The 20,742-nt window shown below is 34.2% G+C and overlaps 1 protein-coding gene across 10 annotated transcripts in view; it reads left to right on the forward strand.

Annotated features, from left to right (window-relative positions):
- Nucleotides 1-20,742, forward strand: part of Dmd (dystrophin) — a 2,486,572-nt gene that overhangs the window by 1,008,625 nt on the left and 1,457,205 nt on the right. For all 10 annotated transcript variants that reach the window (XM_004850043.4, XM_087189971.1, XM_087189973.1 and 7 more), the window contains one exon: nucleotides 10,823-10,942. In XM_004850043.4, coding sequence (XP_004850100.2) covers nucleotides 10,823-10,942 — 120 coding nt within the window. The remainder of the gene's footprint in view (nucleotides 1-10,822; nucleotides 10,943-20,742) is intronic.

Consider the following 20,742-nt stretch of genomic DNA (forward strand, 5'->3'; position numbering starts at 1 on the left):
ATGAATTTGGGAGTATTACTTCCCTTTCAATTTCATTGAAGAGTTTAAACAGTAGTGGCAGCAGTTCCTCTCTAAATGTCTTGTAGAATTCAGCAGTGAAGCCATCAGGGCCCGGGCTTTTCTTACTTGATAAGTGTTGGTAAATGACCATACATCCAAAACTGCTATATAGATTTAATGCAGTTCCAATTGAGATCCCAGCAGCATACTTCATGGACCTTGAGAAAACAATCCAAAAATTCAATTGGAACAAGAAGAGACCCAGAATAGCAAAAGCACTTCTAGGTAACAGAAACATGGCAGGGGGTATCACAATCCCCAACCTGCAACTCTACTACAAAGCTACTGTGATAAAAACAGCATGGTACTGGCAAAGAAACAGACCTGAGGACCAGTGGAACAGATTAGAAGATGCAGAAACAATGTCAGACACACTCAGCCATCTCATCTTCGATAAAGGAGCCAAACACCCTCACTAGAGGAAAGATAGCCTCTTTAATAAATGGTGCTGGAAAAATTGGGCTTCAACTTGCCAAAGATTAAAACTAGACCTATATCTCTCACCATGCACTAAACTACAATCAAAATGGATGAAAGATCTAAATATTAAAGTAGAAACTCTGAACCAGTTGGAACAGAGGTTAGGTAGAACCCTAGAAGACATCGGTGTAGGAAAAGATTTTATGAGCAAAACCTCAGTTGCCCGTGAACTAGCACAAACAATCAACAAGTGGGATGTCTTCTTATTAAAAGGCTTCTGCACAGCAAGAGAAACCACCAGCAGTGTGAACAGACAACCCACAATGTGGGAAAAAATCTTCACCTGCTCTTCCTTAGACAAAGGTCTACTATCTCGAATCTATAAAGAACTTAAAAAGATTAGACCTCCCAAATTTAAAGACCCAATCCAAAAATGGGCATCTGAAATGAACAGACATCTCTCAGACAAAGAAGTAGAAATAGCAAATAAATACATGAAAAAATGTTCAACATCACTGGTAATTCGAGAGATGCAAATGAAAACAATGCTGAGATTCTACTTCACTCCAGAAAGAATGGTTGCTATCATGAAATCAACCAATAACAAATGCTGGCGCTGCTGTGGGGAAAGAGGAACCCTGCTCCACTGCTGGTGGGAGTGTAGACTGGTGCAAGCACTGTGGAAATCAGTATGGAGATACCTCAAAGAACTAGGACTGGAAGTCCCTTTTGACCCTGCTATTCCACTGCTGGGGATCTTCCCCAAAGAATTAAAAGAATCATACCACAGTGATATATGTGTGCCCATGTTCATAGCAGCACAGTTTGTGATAGCTAAAACTTGGAAACAGCCCAAATGCCCATCAACTGGTGACTGGATAAAGAAAATGTGGGTTTTTATATAAAATGGAGTACTACTCAGCCATAAAAAATGAGAAATTAGAGACATTTATAGGTAAGTGGATGCACATTGAGGTGATACTCTTAAGTGAAATAAATAGGACACACATGTATAAATACCGAATAGTTTCTCTGGTGTGAGAAACTGAAAGTGTAAATAAGGACTAAATGTATAATAGGTCATGTGAAATAGGAAGAAAAGGGGCAAAGGGGAAGGAAGTGGGAGGGCTAGGGGAAAGGATAGAAGGGAGTGGGATTAATATGAGAAAGTGAATAAAAAGGAACAAAATCTTTGTAAATAGGGAGGACTGGAGGGGTTGAAGGGAGGGCTGGGCAAGGGTGAAAAATAAGAACCAAGAGAGACTATGTAAAGGTGCAAATTTCCAATGCTGAATGTCATTATATTGTATACCTAAAATGTGCCAGTGATTAGAATGAATAATCGATAATGTAAAATAGGAAGAAAAGGTCCAAAGGGGTTGGGGTAGTGGGAAGGCCAGGGGAAAGGAAAGAAGGGAAAGGAAAAATGATGAGAAATGGAAAAATGGAAATAAAGTCTTTGTAAATAGGGAAGGGTGGAGGGCATGAAGGGAGGGCTAGGAATGAGGAAAAAATAAGAATCAAGATGCATTATGTAAAGGTACAATTCCCAATGAGAAATGTAATTGTGCTGTATACCTACAATGTACCAATAAAAGAATTTAATAAAGTGCAAAAAAAAAAATGAAATGGTGTTAATCTCTGCTTTGGTGTTCCTTTGGCACCCATAACTATTCATTGAAATTTGGACAGCTGTGGAGTTAAATATATCAATATACTCAAGAAAAACAAAATACCGTACTATAACCACACCTATGTTTCTCCGATGGCCAGGAGAATACTTAGTAAATAATTGCTCAGTGATTTTTAGAATAGATATTTGAATAATTCTCCCTTATTCTACTCAGACTTCATCACTTTTTTTTTTCTGACAGGAACACGAACATTTGACAACATAAATAAACATAAAGAGTTGTGTGTAGGAGGCAAGAAAATAACTCAAATGTAAACATGGAACATATCTTTAAACTTGTTTACATGGAGTTGCTATCTCTGATACCCTCTATGTTTGACTTTCCTTTTTTCCTTCCAACCCTGTTTCATTCTGTTATTCAAATATCTTAATAGTTTTAAACTATTGACTATGACATTGTGTGGTAATCATACTCTTTTGCCATAAGTAAAGTTTATTATAAAAGAGAGCATCATATATATATATATATATATATATATATATATATATAGTTGTACATGTGTAGTATACTCTTATTAGTTTTAAAGATCTATTTAGGAAGTCATGTAGTTTCCCATAACATTCTATTAACAGCAGAGAGCAAGAATGACTTTTCACATTAGATAATGCCAGTTTTTATTAAAACATTAATAAAAAGGCATACTCTGATTATTTCTCCCATGTTATTTTAATGAGTCAAATGTTTCTAACAGATCACTAATTAGAAATTCCTGTTTATTGATTTAATAACATTGCTCAGAATATCATATTTGTTTGAAAGGTCAATGATACATGTACTAAATTTATCCATGCCAAAGACTTCCTTGTCTTAGATGCATTAACTTTATTAAGTACACTTAAGTGTTTTTATATTACTACTTTATTAGAAGCTTCTAACCTCTAAGGTGGAATTTTTAAAAAAGAAAAATAAAAGACCTTATACTTTCCTCACTTTTTCAGTTAGTATCACGTAAAGTGTCTCCATTTTTCTGAAGTATACAAATTACTTTTAATTCCTTTGACAAGGTAGTGCAGCATTAATAAGGTGAATGCATTACTTAACTCTATAAAATATTTGCAGTTACATTTTAGGGCAACTTTTTTTTCAAGAAAGCTGTACCAGATATAATAACAAGAATTTTAAGGCATTTATTTTCCTTGAAAAAGAAAAGAAAATATATGAACAGAAATCTATTTCATGTTAAGAGTAACGCCAAATATGTCATGATATCTCTGTTAAATAATATAAAGTAGTTCATTATTAAATAATATCAATTTATGTTTGAGATTTCTGTTGCAAAAAAAATGGTCTCTGATAGGCCAACCATTAGTTCTGTTATTCAGTGAAACTAATGATAACATTTATTGCATAGCATTTTATATTGTTACCCGTTAAATATCTAAGTATTATCTACTAAGAATCATAAAGCCAATCAGGCTTTTATATAGTCATTTACAGTTTCAACATGCTGTAAATATTTAATATTTAAATGATATACTTGGCAAAGTGTGGTGGTACATTCCTATAGTGCCAGAACTCAGGAGGCTGAGGCAGGAGGATCACTTTGAGTTTGAGGCCAGCCTGGGCTGCATATTGAGTTCAAGACCTGCATGTACTGCATAGCAAGATCCTGTCTCAAAAAAACCAGACAAATAAAAAATTAAAAAGTAAATAAAACAATATAAAATAAATATATACTTGGTTACTAAGGAAGTTAAGAATAAATACGGATACTCAGAAGTATTCTTTCCATGGACTATGCATAAGAATGAAATTGTAAGGAGATGATGCCATATAGAGAAGAAAATAAGCATTTCTTTACTACCTACTAACTCTAAACATAATCTAGCTGATTCTAATGTATGTAGTATCTCATTTAACTCCAGCACTAAACCTGTCTTGGAGATATTTTACAGATGAATAAATGCATTCTAAGAGGCTAAGAAACTGCCCAAAATAACTTCAGTACTATTTCTTAGACTATTTTTTTTTGTTTGTTATTGTTGTCATTGTTCTGAGTTTTTTTAATTTGTTTTCATTATGTTGTCTACACTGGTCTCAAATTCATGATCTCAAGTGACCATCCACCTCAATTTTCCATATAGCTGAGACTATATATATGCACCACAACACCTAGACGGTTCCAATTTTAACCTTTACCTATCTGCCTTTGATCCAGACAATCCCCCTCTCTGTTCTGAGATTCCACTGAGGCTTGACTCCAGCTGAGATCCTAGAGTTAGAGCATACAAAAAAGTAGAAAAGAGATTTGGAGGTATTGTGGTACTTGGTTTCTAGGACTGGGAATTTCTGGATGGAAGAGGTAGAAACTGAGTATGTAGAAGTGTAGGAATGTGGAGTGAGCAGTGGTGGAAAAGAGCAGGCTACTGATAGCTGTGCATGAAATGCTGAGAAACAAAATCCTTAAGGAATGATGTATTCATATCCACCCTGTAGCTCTTTGTTTCAATGAAATGAAAAGAAATAGCAAGAAATTAGAGAAGAAAATAAAGCTCTGATGTGAATAGCAATACTGTCTGCACAGGGGAATAATCAGTAGAACTGAACCTCTCATATCTGTATTCTGTGAGCCAATCCATGTATCATCCTAAAGCTTTCAAAACCAACTTTTTCTCCAAATAATTCTGTTCTTTTACAATAATTGTTGTTAGGCTAAATAGATTTTATATATATTTATTAGACTTTAAGTATATTTAACTTTAAAGTTTATTTTAAGGTTTTAAAACTAATTATATATTTTCCAAACCTTAATTGAACTTCAGTCTTTCTTTTTCTAAATTACCAAAAGTACTAGGTCTATCAGAGGATGGTAGTCAGAATGCATCAGATAAGGATGAGTTAGGTGAATATTTGGTTATTGTGGTCTTGGTTAATATCTTTGACTTGAATATACCTAAATATAAGTTTTTAATCTAATTGGATGTTAATGTTTGAGTTCATCCTCTGTACCAGACAAAATGTAAATAATTCTACCTTGTTCATAAAGTACCTCAGTACTCATATCATAACCACCTCAATAGGTACTCATCTCAATTTTGTAAAGTAGAATGCCAAAGCTTGGTGTGGTTGAAAACTTTTTCAACGTCACCGACTGGTTACTGATACATCCAGAAATTGAACCTGGCCTTCAGATCTTACATCTTTGATTATTCTTAAACTTTCTTTTTATAAACATGTGCCATTTTTAGTCAATCTACTTCATACTGTATATCTTTCCATTTATACTGTGAAATATTTATGGGCACATTATCTGCTGTGTTTTTAAAACAGTTTTTCTAGTTTACTGAGCCTCCTTCCCACTATTGGAAAACTTTAAATGCCTTTACAGTCTTTCAGATCTTCTCAATGAAGTGGTCTCTCAGAACACCCTACCCTCTTTGGTAGCTTAGGATTTAGCAGAAACAAACATTCACTTCTAATTCAAAGATAAAAACAATGGTTTCTGATGTGGAAACTAATAAAACTGTGTAATCACATTTAAGTAAGTGGGTATCAAAATAAAAGCTCTTCCAGAAGAATCTGTTGGGGAAGCTTATTTAAAATATTCTACAAATTTACAACAATTTATATGCTATAAATAGATCCTCATGGGGAGCTAGACAATGCTGTGACCAACCAGGCTTAGCAAAGTGCATATTTGACTGAAAATAAAAATGGAAGTCATTTCCAGACCATTTCATGAAGGGCAGCAGGGGATACGGAGTCTAGTCCTGTGTGGAGATTATAGGAAAAGGGGGGAAATAAAGTATAGGAGAAAAGAGGAAGAGGAGGATAAATTTCTTGCCTTGCCATCATTTTGCAAGGAATCCTAACACTTTCTGATTTGAATTATAAGCTTTCATATAAAGATAAATTCATCTTCAGATATATTGCATTGGCTAGTTGATCATTAATATCTTGAGGATTTTTTTAAATTTCTGAGACAACTTTTATAAATAATTACTTTCCAAGTTGTTAGACTAATCACTCTCCCTAGAAACTCTTCTGATTTCAAAAGAGCCTTTGCAAATTTTGTGTTTGACAGAACTTTTGTTCTTATCAATCTTTGCTCTGTGCATGTTTATTGAGGTAAGCTAAAACACTACACACTACTTAAACTTCATTATTGTAATTAAGCATCTTTCTAATTATACATATTTTGAAGTGTTTTTGGAGACTGTAGATAGTCTGACAATCCATGCTGAACAAATGTTCTGTGTTTCTTAGTCATATTCCTTGATGGAGGAATGGAGGAGGAGGAGTAAAATAAACTACACATAAAGCTGGCCATTGCTTTTTCCTGATCTAGGTAGCTGAATCTATACTATCAGCAAAGGAAACATTGTAGATCTTTCCATAGAGCATACTGAAGACCCATTTTATCTTGTTTTCTATTATATTACCTATTTATTACTTGGTATACTTCACCTCTGAACTCAAAACCCAAAATTCTCTGGCCTTACATCCTTTCATGTTTTTATTGTTTAAGTATGATTTCACATGTGTGCTAAGAAAAAGTAAATGGCATATTTTTAGAAAAAACTCCAAGTGACTTTGTCTAGTGATTGTTCAAAGCTGCCTTATGAAAACCAACTGGAGCTGGGTGAAAAATTCAGTTCTTCTGATGGCATTTTAAGGAAGTAGAAGAAAAGTCTTATTTAAATAGTAAAATTGGAATCATGTACTAATGGAGTAACAAATTTTGTCAGGTACTTTAACTAGAGAATTATTTGAAGAAAAAGAATTCACAGAGGTATAACAAAATCCAAGTTTGTCAAATCTAAGCATTTTTAATGTTAAATTTCACCGTTGCCCTTTTCTCTTGTCATAAGGAAAAAGATTGTTATTTGACATTAGAGAACAAACATTGCTGACATTTGTATCTATCTAATAATGGTATAGAAATTTAATTAGGAGCATGACAGATTTTTTAAAATCTGGTGTTATAAAGGTATTGTTTTATAGAGATAGTGGCAAGAAATATATAAAATAGCTAGTATGTGTATGTACATGTGTTTATAAATTGTAAACTTTCAATAAAGGAAAACATTTTAACAATTATGTATTATAACATTTTTATTTGAATATATTACCTTCTGAGAGACAAAACCTTAAAGTACTTCTCTGGGGATACATCTATATTTGGAAATAATTTGGCTCATATTTCAGGCTTAATTAGCAAATAACAGTAAATCTCCATTGTGTAAAAATCTATCTGTGAGAAATTCAAATACAAAAGAAGTCAATATTTAACTAAATTTTTAATTAAAACATAGCTAACAAAACTTTGGTGGATTTAAAAGAAATTAGTAGTCTTGAGAATCCATGATCCCAAATAGGTAAGATAGGCATTCTTTATCCTAATGATAAAGATAGCTAGGCTGACAGATGGATTTAACTTTTTAACACACATTTCTATGCTTGACATTTTGATTACTTTTAAGATTTACCTTTCAAAAACAGACCCTGGATGTGGACATTTTATAATCTTTGGTCTGCTGATGATATTGGAGAGATTAGCTAATGCTTTGATGTTCACCGGTGCCTACTTTGGGAGTTGAAATCTGAAAAAAATAGGAAATTTTGCAGTAGTTGCTATCTTGTAGTTATTGATTGTATGTGGAAAGGCCTGTTTAAATTTTTATAATTTAATCCATGATTAGGAGTGAAAGAAGAGATAGAATTTTAAAAAGCCATATTTGAGAAGAGCAGATAGTGAAGTAATTAGTATTCAAATATGGTTTGTGCTAATGTACTCCAGTGCTAGGACTCCAGAAGAATTTGAGCCATTATAGAGAGCCCTTTCTCTCTTCTTCCATTTCTATTTCCTCATTACAAGTCCAGACGGTTCTCGTATTTGATTTTAAAACGATAACTTACAACTAGCTTTAGTGACACTTTGTGTTAGAACTTCTGCAAAGCACATAATGCAAAGACTTGATCAATATGGCAAGAATACCATTTCAGATTTTAGAACAAATAGATATGCAAAACAAAATCAGACCCCCAGAAAGTACCAGAAAAAATAAATAGTACACTTGATTGCATATACTTTAGAAAGACTCAATCTGAGTTAGAAATAAGCATTTCATGAATCATAAAAGGATATCATCATGTTATATTGAAAATATTTAATATAAATTGAAAATAATTTACATATAAAATATGATTAGTATGGCATTTTTCAGTAGTTTTAATATTTTTAATTATATATTTTTCAATATTGAATGGTAGGAAAGAAGACCTAGGTTAATTGAAGAGACCAACTGATAATACGCTGGTCATTAAATTATTATTTTAATCATTCTTGAGATTTCCAGCTGGTAATCTTAAGATGTTCCCAGTCCTAGCTTATGTAACTCAGAAAACACAGACTTCACATGATTGTCAAGGACAACTCTGAATGTTAATGTTTCCATTTTTGGCCTCATGGCAGAAAGAGTTATTAACCAGGGTAAGCTCTGGAATGTCAAAGGCGTGATAGACAGTATAGACTCCACACACAAAATAGATGCATAGTCATTTTATCCTAAATTGCTTTACTTTAAAATATAGCATGAAAATCTAGAGAGAGGATGTAAAAAGATCAATTTTTACAGTGCTTTAAAATATTGAGGCTTGAAAAATAAGTCTTATGCTAAAAATACCCATGCATTTAAGATTGGGATTCAGCCATACCAATATGTTTCCCCTACACCTGCTGTAACATTTGAATAACTAAGAACATAGGTGTAAGCATCGTTGTTCTGTAAGTAGAGAAAGCAGCGTTGCCAGAAAATAATAGACCATCCATGTCCTATATCTGCTTCTTCTTTCTTATATTATTAAGGTGTTCTGAGAAGCAAATTCAATTGTTAGAAATTTTACATACCTCAGTGAAATCCAAATAAAATTATAGTGGCAGGGTAAGGTCGTGAATCTTTAAATCCCAGGCAGGATGCCTCCCCCCACCCCAGGTACTGGGGATCGAACTCAGGACCTTGCACTTGCAAGGCAGGTGAGGTACTTCTGAGCTAAATCCCTGGCCCAGGGTATCTTGATTCTCCAGCAGCCAACCCTTTTTAGTCCTCCTCTCTTTACTCTGTATTTATTCTTCAGTTTACCCCTGCTTATCTTTACCAAAAAATGCACACTATGCTTTTTTAAATGATTGCAAGTACTAATTCACAGTATTATTTCATTGAAGAAAAGAATGACTTTTTCAGAGTCATGTTTATAAGTTAGAAAGCTAGGAATTAAATTATTCTGGTTTTATCCCAGGGTTCAATTAAGAAAAAGTGTTACCTTTTGCCAAGGTTGGTGCACTTGTAATTATACTGAAAACCTTTCTGTATTGCAATCTTACTGTAACATATCTGGTCATAACACATCTGGTCAATCATATCTAGTCACATACAATCAAATTCATCTATATATATTGCCACCACCCCTTCCCACATGGCACTACTAATTTTGTAATTGTTTGATTTTTATTTGCTTGGATTATGTAGAATAACCAACACAGAGAAAATCTCTGTTCTGGTGGATCTTAGGTTCCAATAACTAGAAAGAAAATAATAAATGACTAAACTAATGCAGAAAGTTTTGAGCAGTGACAGTGTTAGGATTAAGAAAATGGTAGAACTGGAAAATAACTAGGGAGTTACTTTACAAGAGTGTACTCACGGCAAGTCTCGCTGGGAGGATGACACTTAACCTAAGTCTTAAACTATAAGGAGAGATTATCTAAAGCTCTGGAGAAAAAACATCAGGCAGAAGGAATAGTTTGATTCATTCGCGAAAGAGGAGAGGCAAACATATCTGAAAAATAGTATGAAAGGGCAAGAATATTATGTAGTTAGATTGGTGAGGTAGACAGGTGCTAGATAATGTAAATATTTCATGTAAAGAATTTGAAATTTCCTATTTAATATGCTATTCCATTCATTTTTATACAGAAGCATGACATCTAATTTATACTTGGAGTGGAAGACTAGCAGACAAGTTGAAAAGCAGCACACAGTCTGGTAGAAGAGAAGAGGGTGGTGCATAAAACTTGGGGCAAGGAGGTGCAAAGAATAAAGGAGTGGCCAAGTAGTCCAGTAATAAAAATTTCATGTAAAGTGCTATCAAAATTAGCCATTGGATTTGGGAAGCTGAAAGTTGATGGTTAACTTTATAACAGATTAGTCTATGGGATGGGGCAAAAGTGAATAGTAGGGTAATTAGTTGCAAAGTAAATGTAGAAAAACACAAAAAAAATTTAATGAAGTTAAATGTATAACAAGAAAGTAGCAGGGAGGTTGTTGGGTCAAGATACTCTGATTTCTAGGGTATTATAGAACTTCAGTAAAGCAGAAAAGATTGAAGAGGACAGGGGTATGGGTAATTAATGGAAAAAAGTTATGAAAAGGGGGAGAAGTTGTGGGATAAGGACAAAAATAGCCTACTTTACCTTTGTCACTTTGTCAATGCACTGTTTCTCTTTATACTTTCCAGTTTAATTGACAATAGAAAATGCAAATTATGCTGAGTGCTGTAGAAGCAAATTTGCTTAAAATCTTTGTAGTTTAATGAGAAATTATCCCACACACAGCAGAACTAAAGCACATACATTTGGGGAAGAATGATTTAAAATTACCAATTGGACTGTTATTTTAACTTCCTTTTTGAAAAATTTTATCTTTCAGGTGCTTCAAGAAGATCTAGAACAGGAACAAGTAAGGGTCAATTCTCTCACTCACATGGTGGTAGTAGTTGACGAATCTAGCGGTGATCATGCAACTGCTGCTTTGGAAGAACAACTTAAGGTCAGATTATTTTCTTCAATGAACTAAATATGTCCTTCAAAATATTTAACTGCAATTTGAAAATATCTCAAAACAATTTAGAATGTGATTCATTATAAATATTTGAATGCAATGTATTTACAAAAATAAATTGAAATTATTTCCCATGTGCACATATTTTCTTTCCATTAACTTGCACTATTTGCTCATACTGGTTTTCTGGCCTTTGGGGAAATACACCAATTAAGATCCATTCATTTTTATTATAGCTGAATTACGTATATCTCAGAACTTGTCTAAGAAATACTCTTTATGCCTTCTACAAACCAACAGTGTAAGAAAGGATAAAGATTTTTAATAAAAGACCACATTTGATTAAATGAATAGAAATTAAATGCCTTCATTATATTAATTCGTGTTATCATTCAGTTGTTTCTAGATGCAGGCATGGCAAGATGTTTATGTCATGAAATTTGTTTTGAGTAGATATTTAGCCTTTTAAGTCCTGTCCTTTCCTAAGTTATAATGTTTGTGTTTTTGGAAATGCAACTAGTAGATCTTAGGAAGAATAATGTGAATATTTGAATATGTATTTTCTCCTAAAGTGAGTGTGATCGAGTGATACTGTAAAAAAATTAACAAAGTATATTATGTATATCCAAATAGAAACACTAAAGAAAAACACAATAATTCATTCTGAATGCATATACATACAATTATATATTACCACTATAGATTGTTTTTGAGCCATCATTGTGCCCACCAAATGCCTGCTTTTCGTTTGTGACAGATAGGAGCCAAAAGTCTGATATGTCAAAGTATCTAATCAATGTAAGTTTAAATGGCTTTATCAGCCCAAACTAGTTCTAGACATAGTTTCTCCTAACTAACCTGTCACATAGTTTCTTAAGGCCTTATCTCTGTTTTCTTCTCTTTTTATGTGAAATGCTTTTTCTTTTCTTCCAGGGAAATGTTATTTCCATGGGTTACTGCTTTAAACTACCAGTGTCCAACAATGTTATCTCAGTCCCCATTATTAAATGACAAAAGGAAAGCTCTTGTACTATGTTGGACATTGCTACAAACAAGCATTTAATATATACTGGAAATGCATTTTAATTAATAGCCAATGAAATTGCAGAGATCTGAAAGGCTTATAACATCTATTATAATAATGTCTTCATGGGGCCTGGGATTTAGCTCAATGTCACCGCGCCTACCTTGCAAGCACAAGGTGGTGAGTTCAATCCCTAGTACCAAAAAAAAAGTCATCAAATATTTTATCATTTATATTGCATATACACACATGGACACTCTGACCAGCTAATGTACAGCATTTTAAGGAATTCCATGGTTCTGATATAATAGTAATATATAATTATAAGTAGACAAAAATCTATTACTCAGTGTTTCCTGGAAATCTACAGAAAAGATGAAAGATGAAAGATGTAGCACAGGGGTTTCTGGGAGTGGTAACTGGCTTTAAAATATAATAGGGTAGAAAATTTTCTCCTAGAATATCTCTAATCAAAATAAGCTGTCCCTGGGAAACACCCAGTTTGACATTGGCTGATCCAGCAAAGCTACCTTTACAATATAAGTATTCCAAAGTAATATCTATGGGAATGAGGCATCTTGAAAAATAGTCCATAAAACTCACAAATCATGACTGGGTTAGACTTTAGGATAAATTGGGAGTACTGGGCCTATGCTTTTCTATACTCATCTAGTCATTCTCCTACTTGCGTTCTTTTTTGATTTTTTCCTAATTTGCTGCCTATATTTCTTTAGTCCAGTGACATCGACTAGAAGAGCTGTGTATGTATTAATTATGCCTAATTCACATAAATCAGTATGAATTGCCCATGGTTGCCTTCCTTTTTCTTTTCTTTTCTTTTTTTTTTTTTTTTTGTACCATGGATCTAACTCTGGTCCTTGCACTTACAAGGCAGGCAGTGGAGCCACTGAGCCAAATCCCCGTGGTTGCCTTCCTTTCACTTGCATGAGTGTTGGTGACTGCCTCCTAGCCTCCCATTTGAAATTCTTTCTTCCCCTTTTGATTCCCTCACTTTGCATCTACATATATCTTTACTGGCACCTGACTTTTAAATACACTAGACTAATGTCTAAAAGGAAGAATTAGACAGGAATTAAGTAGAGAGAAAGCTCTGGTTACTTTTTTCCTATTGCATCACTTTCCTCTTTTTTGGAATCCATATTTGAATTGCATACCTATTTAACCAACAGTTGGAATTGCCTTGCAATGCTCTGCTCGTGTTTGACTTTGAAAGAAAAATTATTTTTTGTTAGGTTCTTTCCAAGTAATATAATCTTGACTCACCTAGTTTAACTTTTAAAAGGAAAAGGAAAAAGATATGGGAGATAGAAGAGTTGAGGATAAATTTCAAAGAATTAAAAGACAAATATATTGGAGGAACACTTTTAATAACACAAGTACCACGGGCAAGTCATAAGAATTCCATGTTTGCTTTAAAAATCTGTGGGTTATGTTTCATACTGGGCCTAGAGAGTTTGGGACAAGTAATTGGAAGAATTATAAGAAAACTATGTATGTGGAACCCATATCAAAAAAGAGCTTTTATTGGAGCAAGTTCTGTTCATCTGTATCTTCTTCCCTAAGACCTGTCAGCTTTGAATACTTCTTCCACACCTTCTCTTTCTCTTCCATGGCCTCCCATATTACTACAATGCCCTGATCTCTTTTGTTCCAGTCTGTTATAATGCTATCTAGAGACTCAAAAAGGATAACCAGTTGTTTTTAGTAAAGAGATATAACTAAGGGAGACTAGGAGAGGAAATCCTCCATTTAGTGTAATTTTTTTTCCTTACAGGGAGCACAGAATTACCTTACCAGCCTTTTAATTTTTTTTTTTAATTTTTGAGACTGAGTCTTGCTAAATTGCCTAAGGTGGCTTCAAACTTGAGATCATCTTCCTTCAGTCTTCCAAGTAGCTGAGACTACAGGTGTTTGCCACTTGGCCTGGCTTGAGAGGCACATTCTTAACATCTCAATATAGAACCAAAAATTCTTCCTATAGAATCTTTGCATGTCTTGATTTAGTTCTATGAACTGTATTATGGCATTACATTATGTTATTTCTCCAGCTTTAAAAAGTTTAGAAGTCTTTTTAAAAGATGTGAAGAAAAAGGTCAGAACATATGCTTATGGATTCTAAAATATGCACAGCTCATAAAGGATAGTCTGAAAAGTGTGGTCTATTAAAAATTATTTCCTTTCTCTCAGAAGTTCTCCCTGCAATGTCTGCATAGCTAAGAATTTTGTCTTTAACTTTAGAGGTTTCTGGGATGTCAAAGTGTAAAAAGCCCAGTTTATAAACAATGATACTAGTAAACTATTTTTGAGAAATATATCAGATAAATAACTGAAGTTGGTAACTTATATACAGTCTTCAGTCCTGGAGATTAGCATATCAATTTCTATGCATTCTACATCCTACTTTTTTCATTTCTTAAAAAAAGTGCTTTTTAAATTCTTATATTCCAAGGAATATTCCAAGGTTACTAGTAAAACAGTGAAAAAAAGAATGTCACTCTGATCCCTTATTGGAATGAATAATTTGAGAGCCTGCTACCTTCCTTGGAACCTCACAAAAACAGTAGCCATTTCACAGTCTACTTGTTTGAAATCAAATGCTAACTCCTTATCATTCACAGACACCATGGTAGGCAGTGTAGACATTGTTATGCTATCTTGATACTTGCAATCAGGTAAATAGGCATCAGTAAAATATTTACAAAATGAGCAAATATTTTTCAATGGACACAATATATTTCTGAAGGAAAGGAATAAGATTTGTGACAGCAAGTTAATCTGACATAAACTGAATTTGAATTACATGGAGTGATTGCTTAGGAAAATAACTTTTAAACTAGGATATTTAAAACATGTTGACAGAAACAGGATAAAGAGTATGGAGAATATTGGTGGAGGCAAATAGAGCTTCTAAGAGGAAAAGGTAGATAATGTGAGTATGATATCTTCAAGGAACTGAAAGAGGGCAAAGTGGATTACAGTTTTTGGATTCAGAAGTCTTATACCAGGGGTTTATTTGATAGGCAGAGACTTATGAATTAGAATTAGTGTATGATATTAAACACAACCATAATATATCCAGTCAACAAATGAAGGTATCTAACAGGAAGTATCCAGTCAACAAAGGTATCTAACAGGATAGCTACTAGAACTGCAATATTAAGTGGGACAGAGGCAGCAATTTTGGTACCTGCCTTCCTGGACTTGCACTAATCAAATTTAATTAAATGTAAAATTATAGTCATAGTAAGTTCAATGTGACAAAAATATGCATTGCTAGATTCCCTGTCATGTTGTAAAAAGTCAGGAGTGACCTCCATGTGTGACTTTAATTAAGGTATGAGGATTTAAGAGAAGTAAACTGGGCAACACTAGAGTTGACAGTATTCTGAGCAGAATAGCATTCATTCAACAAACACATATTAAATAACTTCTAGGTGCCAGCCACATTTACAGGGCTTAAGATTATGGACAAAATATAAATGATCCCTCTATGGAGCTTATATTCCAAGAAAATATAATAAACAAGTATTATACCATGTGCATTAGTCACTTTGATGTCACTGGGATAAAGTATCTGGCACCTACAAATTAAAGGAGAAGTTTATTTGTCTCAAGTTTCCAGTGTGCTCAGTTCGTGGCTGACTGGCTCTGTGGTGAAAATGATATGGTAGAAGGACATGGCAGAGGAAAACTACTCAAGCCATAGTATCCAGGAAGCAGAGAGAGACAGGAGCAGCTAGGGAAGGAGATAAGTGTTCCAGAGGCACACCTCAAGTGACACACTCCTTCCAACCAGGTCCCACCTTCTGACAGCACATGTAAGTGATAATTAAGTGTCCGTGTCATCCAATCACTCTCTAAAAGCTCCACTTCTGAACACATGAAACTTCCAGGGGACATTCTTCAAATAAACTAGCATTCTGACCCTGACTCCTAAAAGACTAGTGTCCATCTTAGTATGTGAAATGGATTCCATCCATTTTTAAGAGTTGCCAAACTCAACTGTTTCAGCCGGGCTGAAAAGTCCAAGTCCAGTGCCTCCTCTGAGACTCAAGGCAAATTCCTAGGTGTAAGCCCCTATGGAAGCAAACATTTAAATACATCCAAAATTCCATGGCATAAATGGGAGAAATAGGGAAATAAAAAGGAAGCAGACCCAAACAAGACCAAAGTAGGGCAAACAGTAAATCTTTGGCTCCAGGTTCAGCATTCAGGGCAGATTGTGGATAATTGCAAACTCCAAAACTCTTGACCAGGAGCCCTATTTCCTTTCTGGTTGCAGTTCACATGGGTTTTCTCCTGGTCTTGCTCTGCTCACCTCTTGTGGCTTTTCTCGACAGAAGATCCATGATCCTGTCATCTTCAAATTCCTGGGTCTCCACTGCACCTTCAGCTTCATTCTCACAGCTTCACACGTCACCCCCACAGGGGTACATTGCTTGGCCTCCCAGGCCTTCCTTTGAATTCTGAGTGGAAACCTCCATACCCCACAGCTCTTTAATTCTGCATGCCTGAAAACCAGCACCACATAGATGATGCCAGGTTCTGCCATTAGATCAAGGAGTATCCTGTACTCCCCTCCATGGCTGCAGAGGCCCCTGCATGCATAGATGGCTAAACTCAAGTTTATAGTTCCCTAGCTGTTTTGGAATGAGCAGAGAACAATGGTGCTCTCTTCTCAAACTAAAGTATTTCAAAGGAATGTGCCCTTTTACACCCTTGAGCCTATGATGGATGGGATCTGGAATTTTCCAAAAATGCCTTCAAGGTATCTTTTCTTTTGTCCCAGTGCAAAGTAGTTGGCTTCTTTTTGTGGTGCTAAACTCATCAGCAACCACACCTACATTTGTTCCAACTTTACAAATGGTTCATTTTTGGCCCAAATTTAAGCTTTTCAAAGTTTTTGCTTTGCCTTTTGCTACCAATTCCTCACTAAATCGGGCTAAAAACAGGCAGCAGTGCCCATGCTGCATCCTGAAAGTTGGGCTGTCTTGAAACGTGTTCCAGATGAGTTCATCCACTGTCCTTAATCTACAATCTCAGGACATGGGTAAATGTAGACCAGTTCCTTGCCAGAATTGAATACACATGGTTTCTAGTTCAGTTTCCAATAGAATCCTTATTCCCAACTGAAGCCTCATGAACTGAACCTTTACTCTCTGAATTTCTGTCAACCTTCTGAACTTCTGACCTCTGACTAGAATCACCCATCAAGTTCCATTTATAGCATTCCAGAACTTTTCTAGCCCATCACTCTGAACCTCTCCTGCATACCAGCTCCAAATTTTTCTAAATCATCTGGTCAGGTAGTCATACCAACAAACCCACTTCTCTAGTACAAAATATTTGTATTAGTCACTTTCCCATCACTGGGATAAAATACCTGATACTCACAATTTAAAAAAGGAAAGGTTTGTCTCCCAGTTTCCAGTAAGTTCAGTTCACGTTTTGCTGACTTTAAGTCAAAAACATTATGGTGGAAGGATATAGCAGAGGAAAGCTGCTCAACGTATGACAGCCAAGAAGCAAAGAAGGAAGGTGAGAGCCAGGGAGATATAGCACATCCCAGGTCATGCACTTCATCCAAAGAGGTCCCACCTCCTAAAGGCACATGTATCTATGAACTCATCAATAGATCACTCCACTGATGAGTATAGCACCCCTATAATATAATAACCTTCCAAAAGCCCTGTTTCTAACCACATGAGACTTTTGGCAGACATTCTGAATATAAAACATAAAACCATGGGGAAACTGGTGAGTGGTTAAAAGGCAAAGTTTCAAAACCCCATGTTTTGCAGATTTTAATTGGCCTCATTTGTGTTACAAGTATTTAGCAGTAATCTTGACCAAAAGTATGTAGAATGATTTACTTCACTGGATGGAAACATTATATTTACCTCCAGAGAAAGCAATGCCGTACAGAAAATGGAAGTGAGGTGCAGAATCAGACAGATTACAGCTCTTGTATATCTTATTTGAACATGATTTGACCAGTTGGCTGCTTATGATTGGCTGAGACTCAGTGATTTCTTATATAGATTACAGTCTGTTTGAACATCTTGTTAGATTACAGTTCACTAGGTTCAGAGAAAACTTTGAGCTAAATTTAAAATGTGTGTGGGGATACCTTTAAGTCAAAATTAATTCAAATTAACAGAGTACATAGAAAATAGAAAAAGGAAAGAAGCAGTTTAAAACTATAATTTTCAAGGGTAGTTTCATGGAAATGGTGGCATTTAATCAAATGATGTAAGAGAATTATTTTGGAGTGTACAGGTCCCATGGTACATTTTCTATCTGAACAAACTTTTTAAAATTATGAACAGGGGATAAAGAAAGCATATTGTTTTAAGGAGATGGCTGTTTGTAATAAAGAACCAGAAACATGAGTAAGCCTGTAACTTATAGAAGATACAATAATTAAAATATTTCTAGAGAAAAGGCAGAGCCATTAAAATTTTATTTTTAGATTTTTTTTCTTTATAAGTTAAAACTTGAATGATCAACCTGATGTATTAAAGGTCCCTACAGCCATAAATCTAGGAGTTTCTGTCCTACAAAAGGCATTTAAATTACTTTGTTAAATGACTAATTTTATAGTTACTCTCTTCCATTTTGGAGAATTAGAGATGCATTAAAAAGAATGGATAGAGACAATTCTATTTTGAAAAAGCATAACCTGGAAAACAAAATTTTAAAAGAAATTATTAAACATAAGGCCATGAACAATGTACAGTTTCTCATTCATCTCGTGGAGTTAATAATCACGTTTGTTGAAAAAGAATAATTTTTGGAGAAAAGTCTCTGAGAACTAAGATATGTTTGATGAAATTAATATAATATATGAAAACCAATTCTTTATCAAATAACATTAAATAGTTTATACAAATATATTTTAGTATTAAGATAAATTTCTTGGTGAATATGTTAAATTAACTGATCCAATGGAAGGGAACGTATTTAATATATTTTGATTTCCCTGAAATATTTTGCATAGCCTCTTATGATATGTTCATGGATAAAGTGAATCTCTTTTTCCTAAGAGGATTGGTGGAGAATGTTTTTTAATACATTCACTCCGAGTATTTGATTACTGTGCTAGATAACTGGAATATATATTATGGAGCTCCTTTATTTAAACTGCATTATCATAAAATGTGAGGAAAAGATGTTATTTGAAGTTTTTATTGAGTACTGTATAATGTTCTTTCCTGTAGAAGTTTTTATTGGAGGGTTCCCTTTTCTACATTACATTAGCAAATTTATAATAATATCCTGTAGAGTTAGAATGTCATATCACATCCCCATCTTTTATGGTGTAAATCAGAAGAGTTGTGTTTATTTTCTGAAATAATGCCACTTAAAAAATCAACCCCTTTAAATCAGTTGAATTAGTTTAAGATCAGCAGAGTCTGGCTTCCCATCCTTTCATGTAAGTTTAAATGTGTATAAATTTAAATTTATATAAATATGTATAAATGCATGTATATATAGACAGTTCACCCTCTGTATCTGTGAGCTCCACATCAATATATTCAAATATATTTCAAAAAAACTTGCATCTGTATTGAAGATGAGTAGATGTTTTTCTTATCATTTGTCTACATGATAAAAATATAACAATTATTTGCATTTCTGTTCACTATAAATAATCTACAGCTTTAATGGCGAACCTTTTAGAGATGACTGTCCCAACTGCAACCTAAAAACCACTTATTGCAAAGTGCCAATGTTGCAATTAAACCTGAATACTGAGGTTTTACTTTAGAAAAAACAACCCATACATTAACATCTTTTGTCTTGAAAGAAAAGCAAATAACAGGTCTGCCATAGGTTCACCACCACTGACCTACAGTATATTTCAAATATACATAAGGATATGCATAAATTCTATACAAATAACTTGCTATTTTATATAAGGAAATTAAACATCCTTGTATTTTGGTATTTTCATGGGTTCTGAACCCTACCCCCCACAGACACTGACATATAACACTATATGAATGTGAGTATATATTTACACATATATTATATTTTTTCTCTATATATGTATATATGCATGCCTACACACACACACACAAACATACATATGAAAGAGAACATGATACATCATGATACATGGTTAAGCTTATTTGGGCATGAGTATGATATTAAACCAAGCAAGAAGATATAGATTTCTAATAAATGAATTCAGTATTTGACAATCATATCTTGTCTAAATTATGAGAACTAATAATTGGGTTTTGTGTTGCTTTCAATGGACTATTCTTAAGGTCTAATGGTGGCACATTATTTTGGCTGAATTTTCTAAGATGAGGAAGCATCCTTTGAAGAATCTTTGTAGAACCAGGAATTCTTTCATCTTAAGAAAAACCTAATCAGAGAGATGTAGCATGTAAATAGTATTGTTGTGTGGAAAACAGAATAGCTTTTCTCTATATTTCTTTAGAAGGTTGTGTTATCAAATTAGGTAGAAATCGATAACTCCAGAAGTCTTCTGCCCAGATCTATCATAAATACACATTTCACTCCTATTCTCTTCTGGATATATCCACTTTGAAGTCCACGAAGCATTTCACATTCGACAAGGTGAAACTGAACTGATTGTGTCCAGTCTCCTTCTAAGCCTGCTCCTTCATAGACTTGTTCCTTTTTTTGTTACTGCACCAGTGTTCAGCACAACATCTCTACTAGAAACCTGGAGTCCTCCCAGACTCATCCCTATCCTTTCCCTTGTGAG

The sequence above is a fragment of the Heterocephalus glaber genome, unplaced genomic scaffold, assembly GCF_053883595.1.
Source record: "Heterocephalus glaber isolate CG9 unplaced genomic scaffold, H.glaber_assembly_v1.0 deba00001547, whole genome shotgun sequence".
Classification (NCBI taxonomy): domain Eukaryota; kingdom Metazoa; phylum Chordata; class Mammalia; order Rodentia; family Bathyergidae; genus Heterocephalus; species Heterocephalus glaber.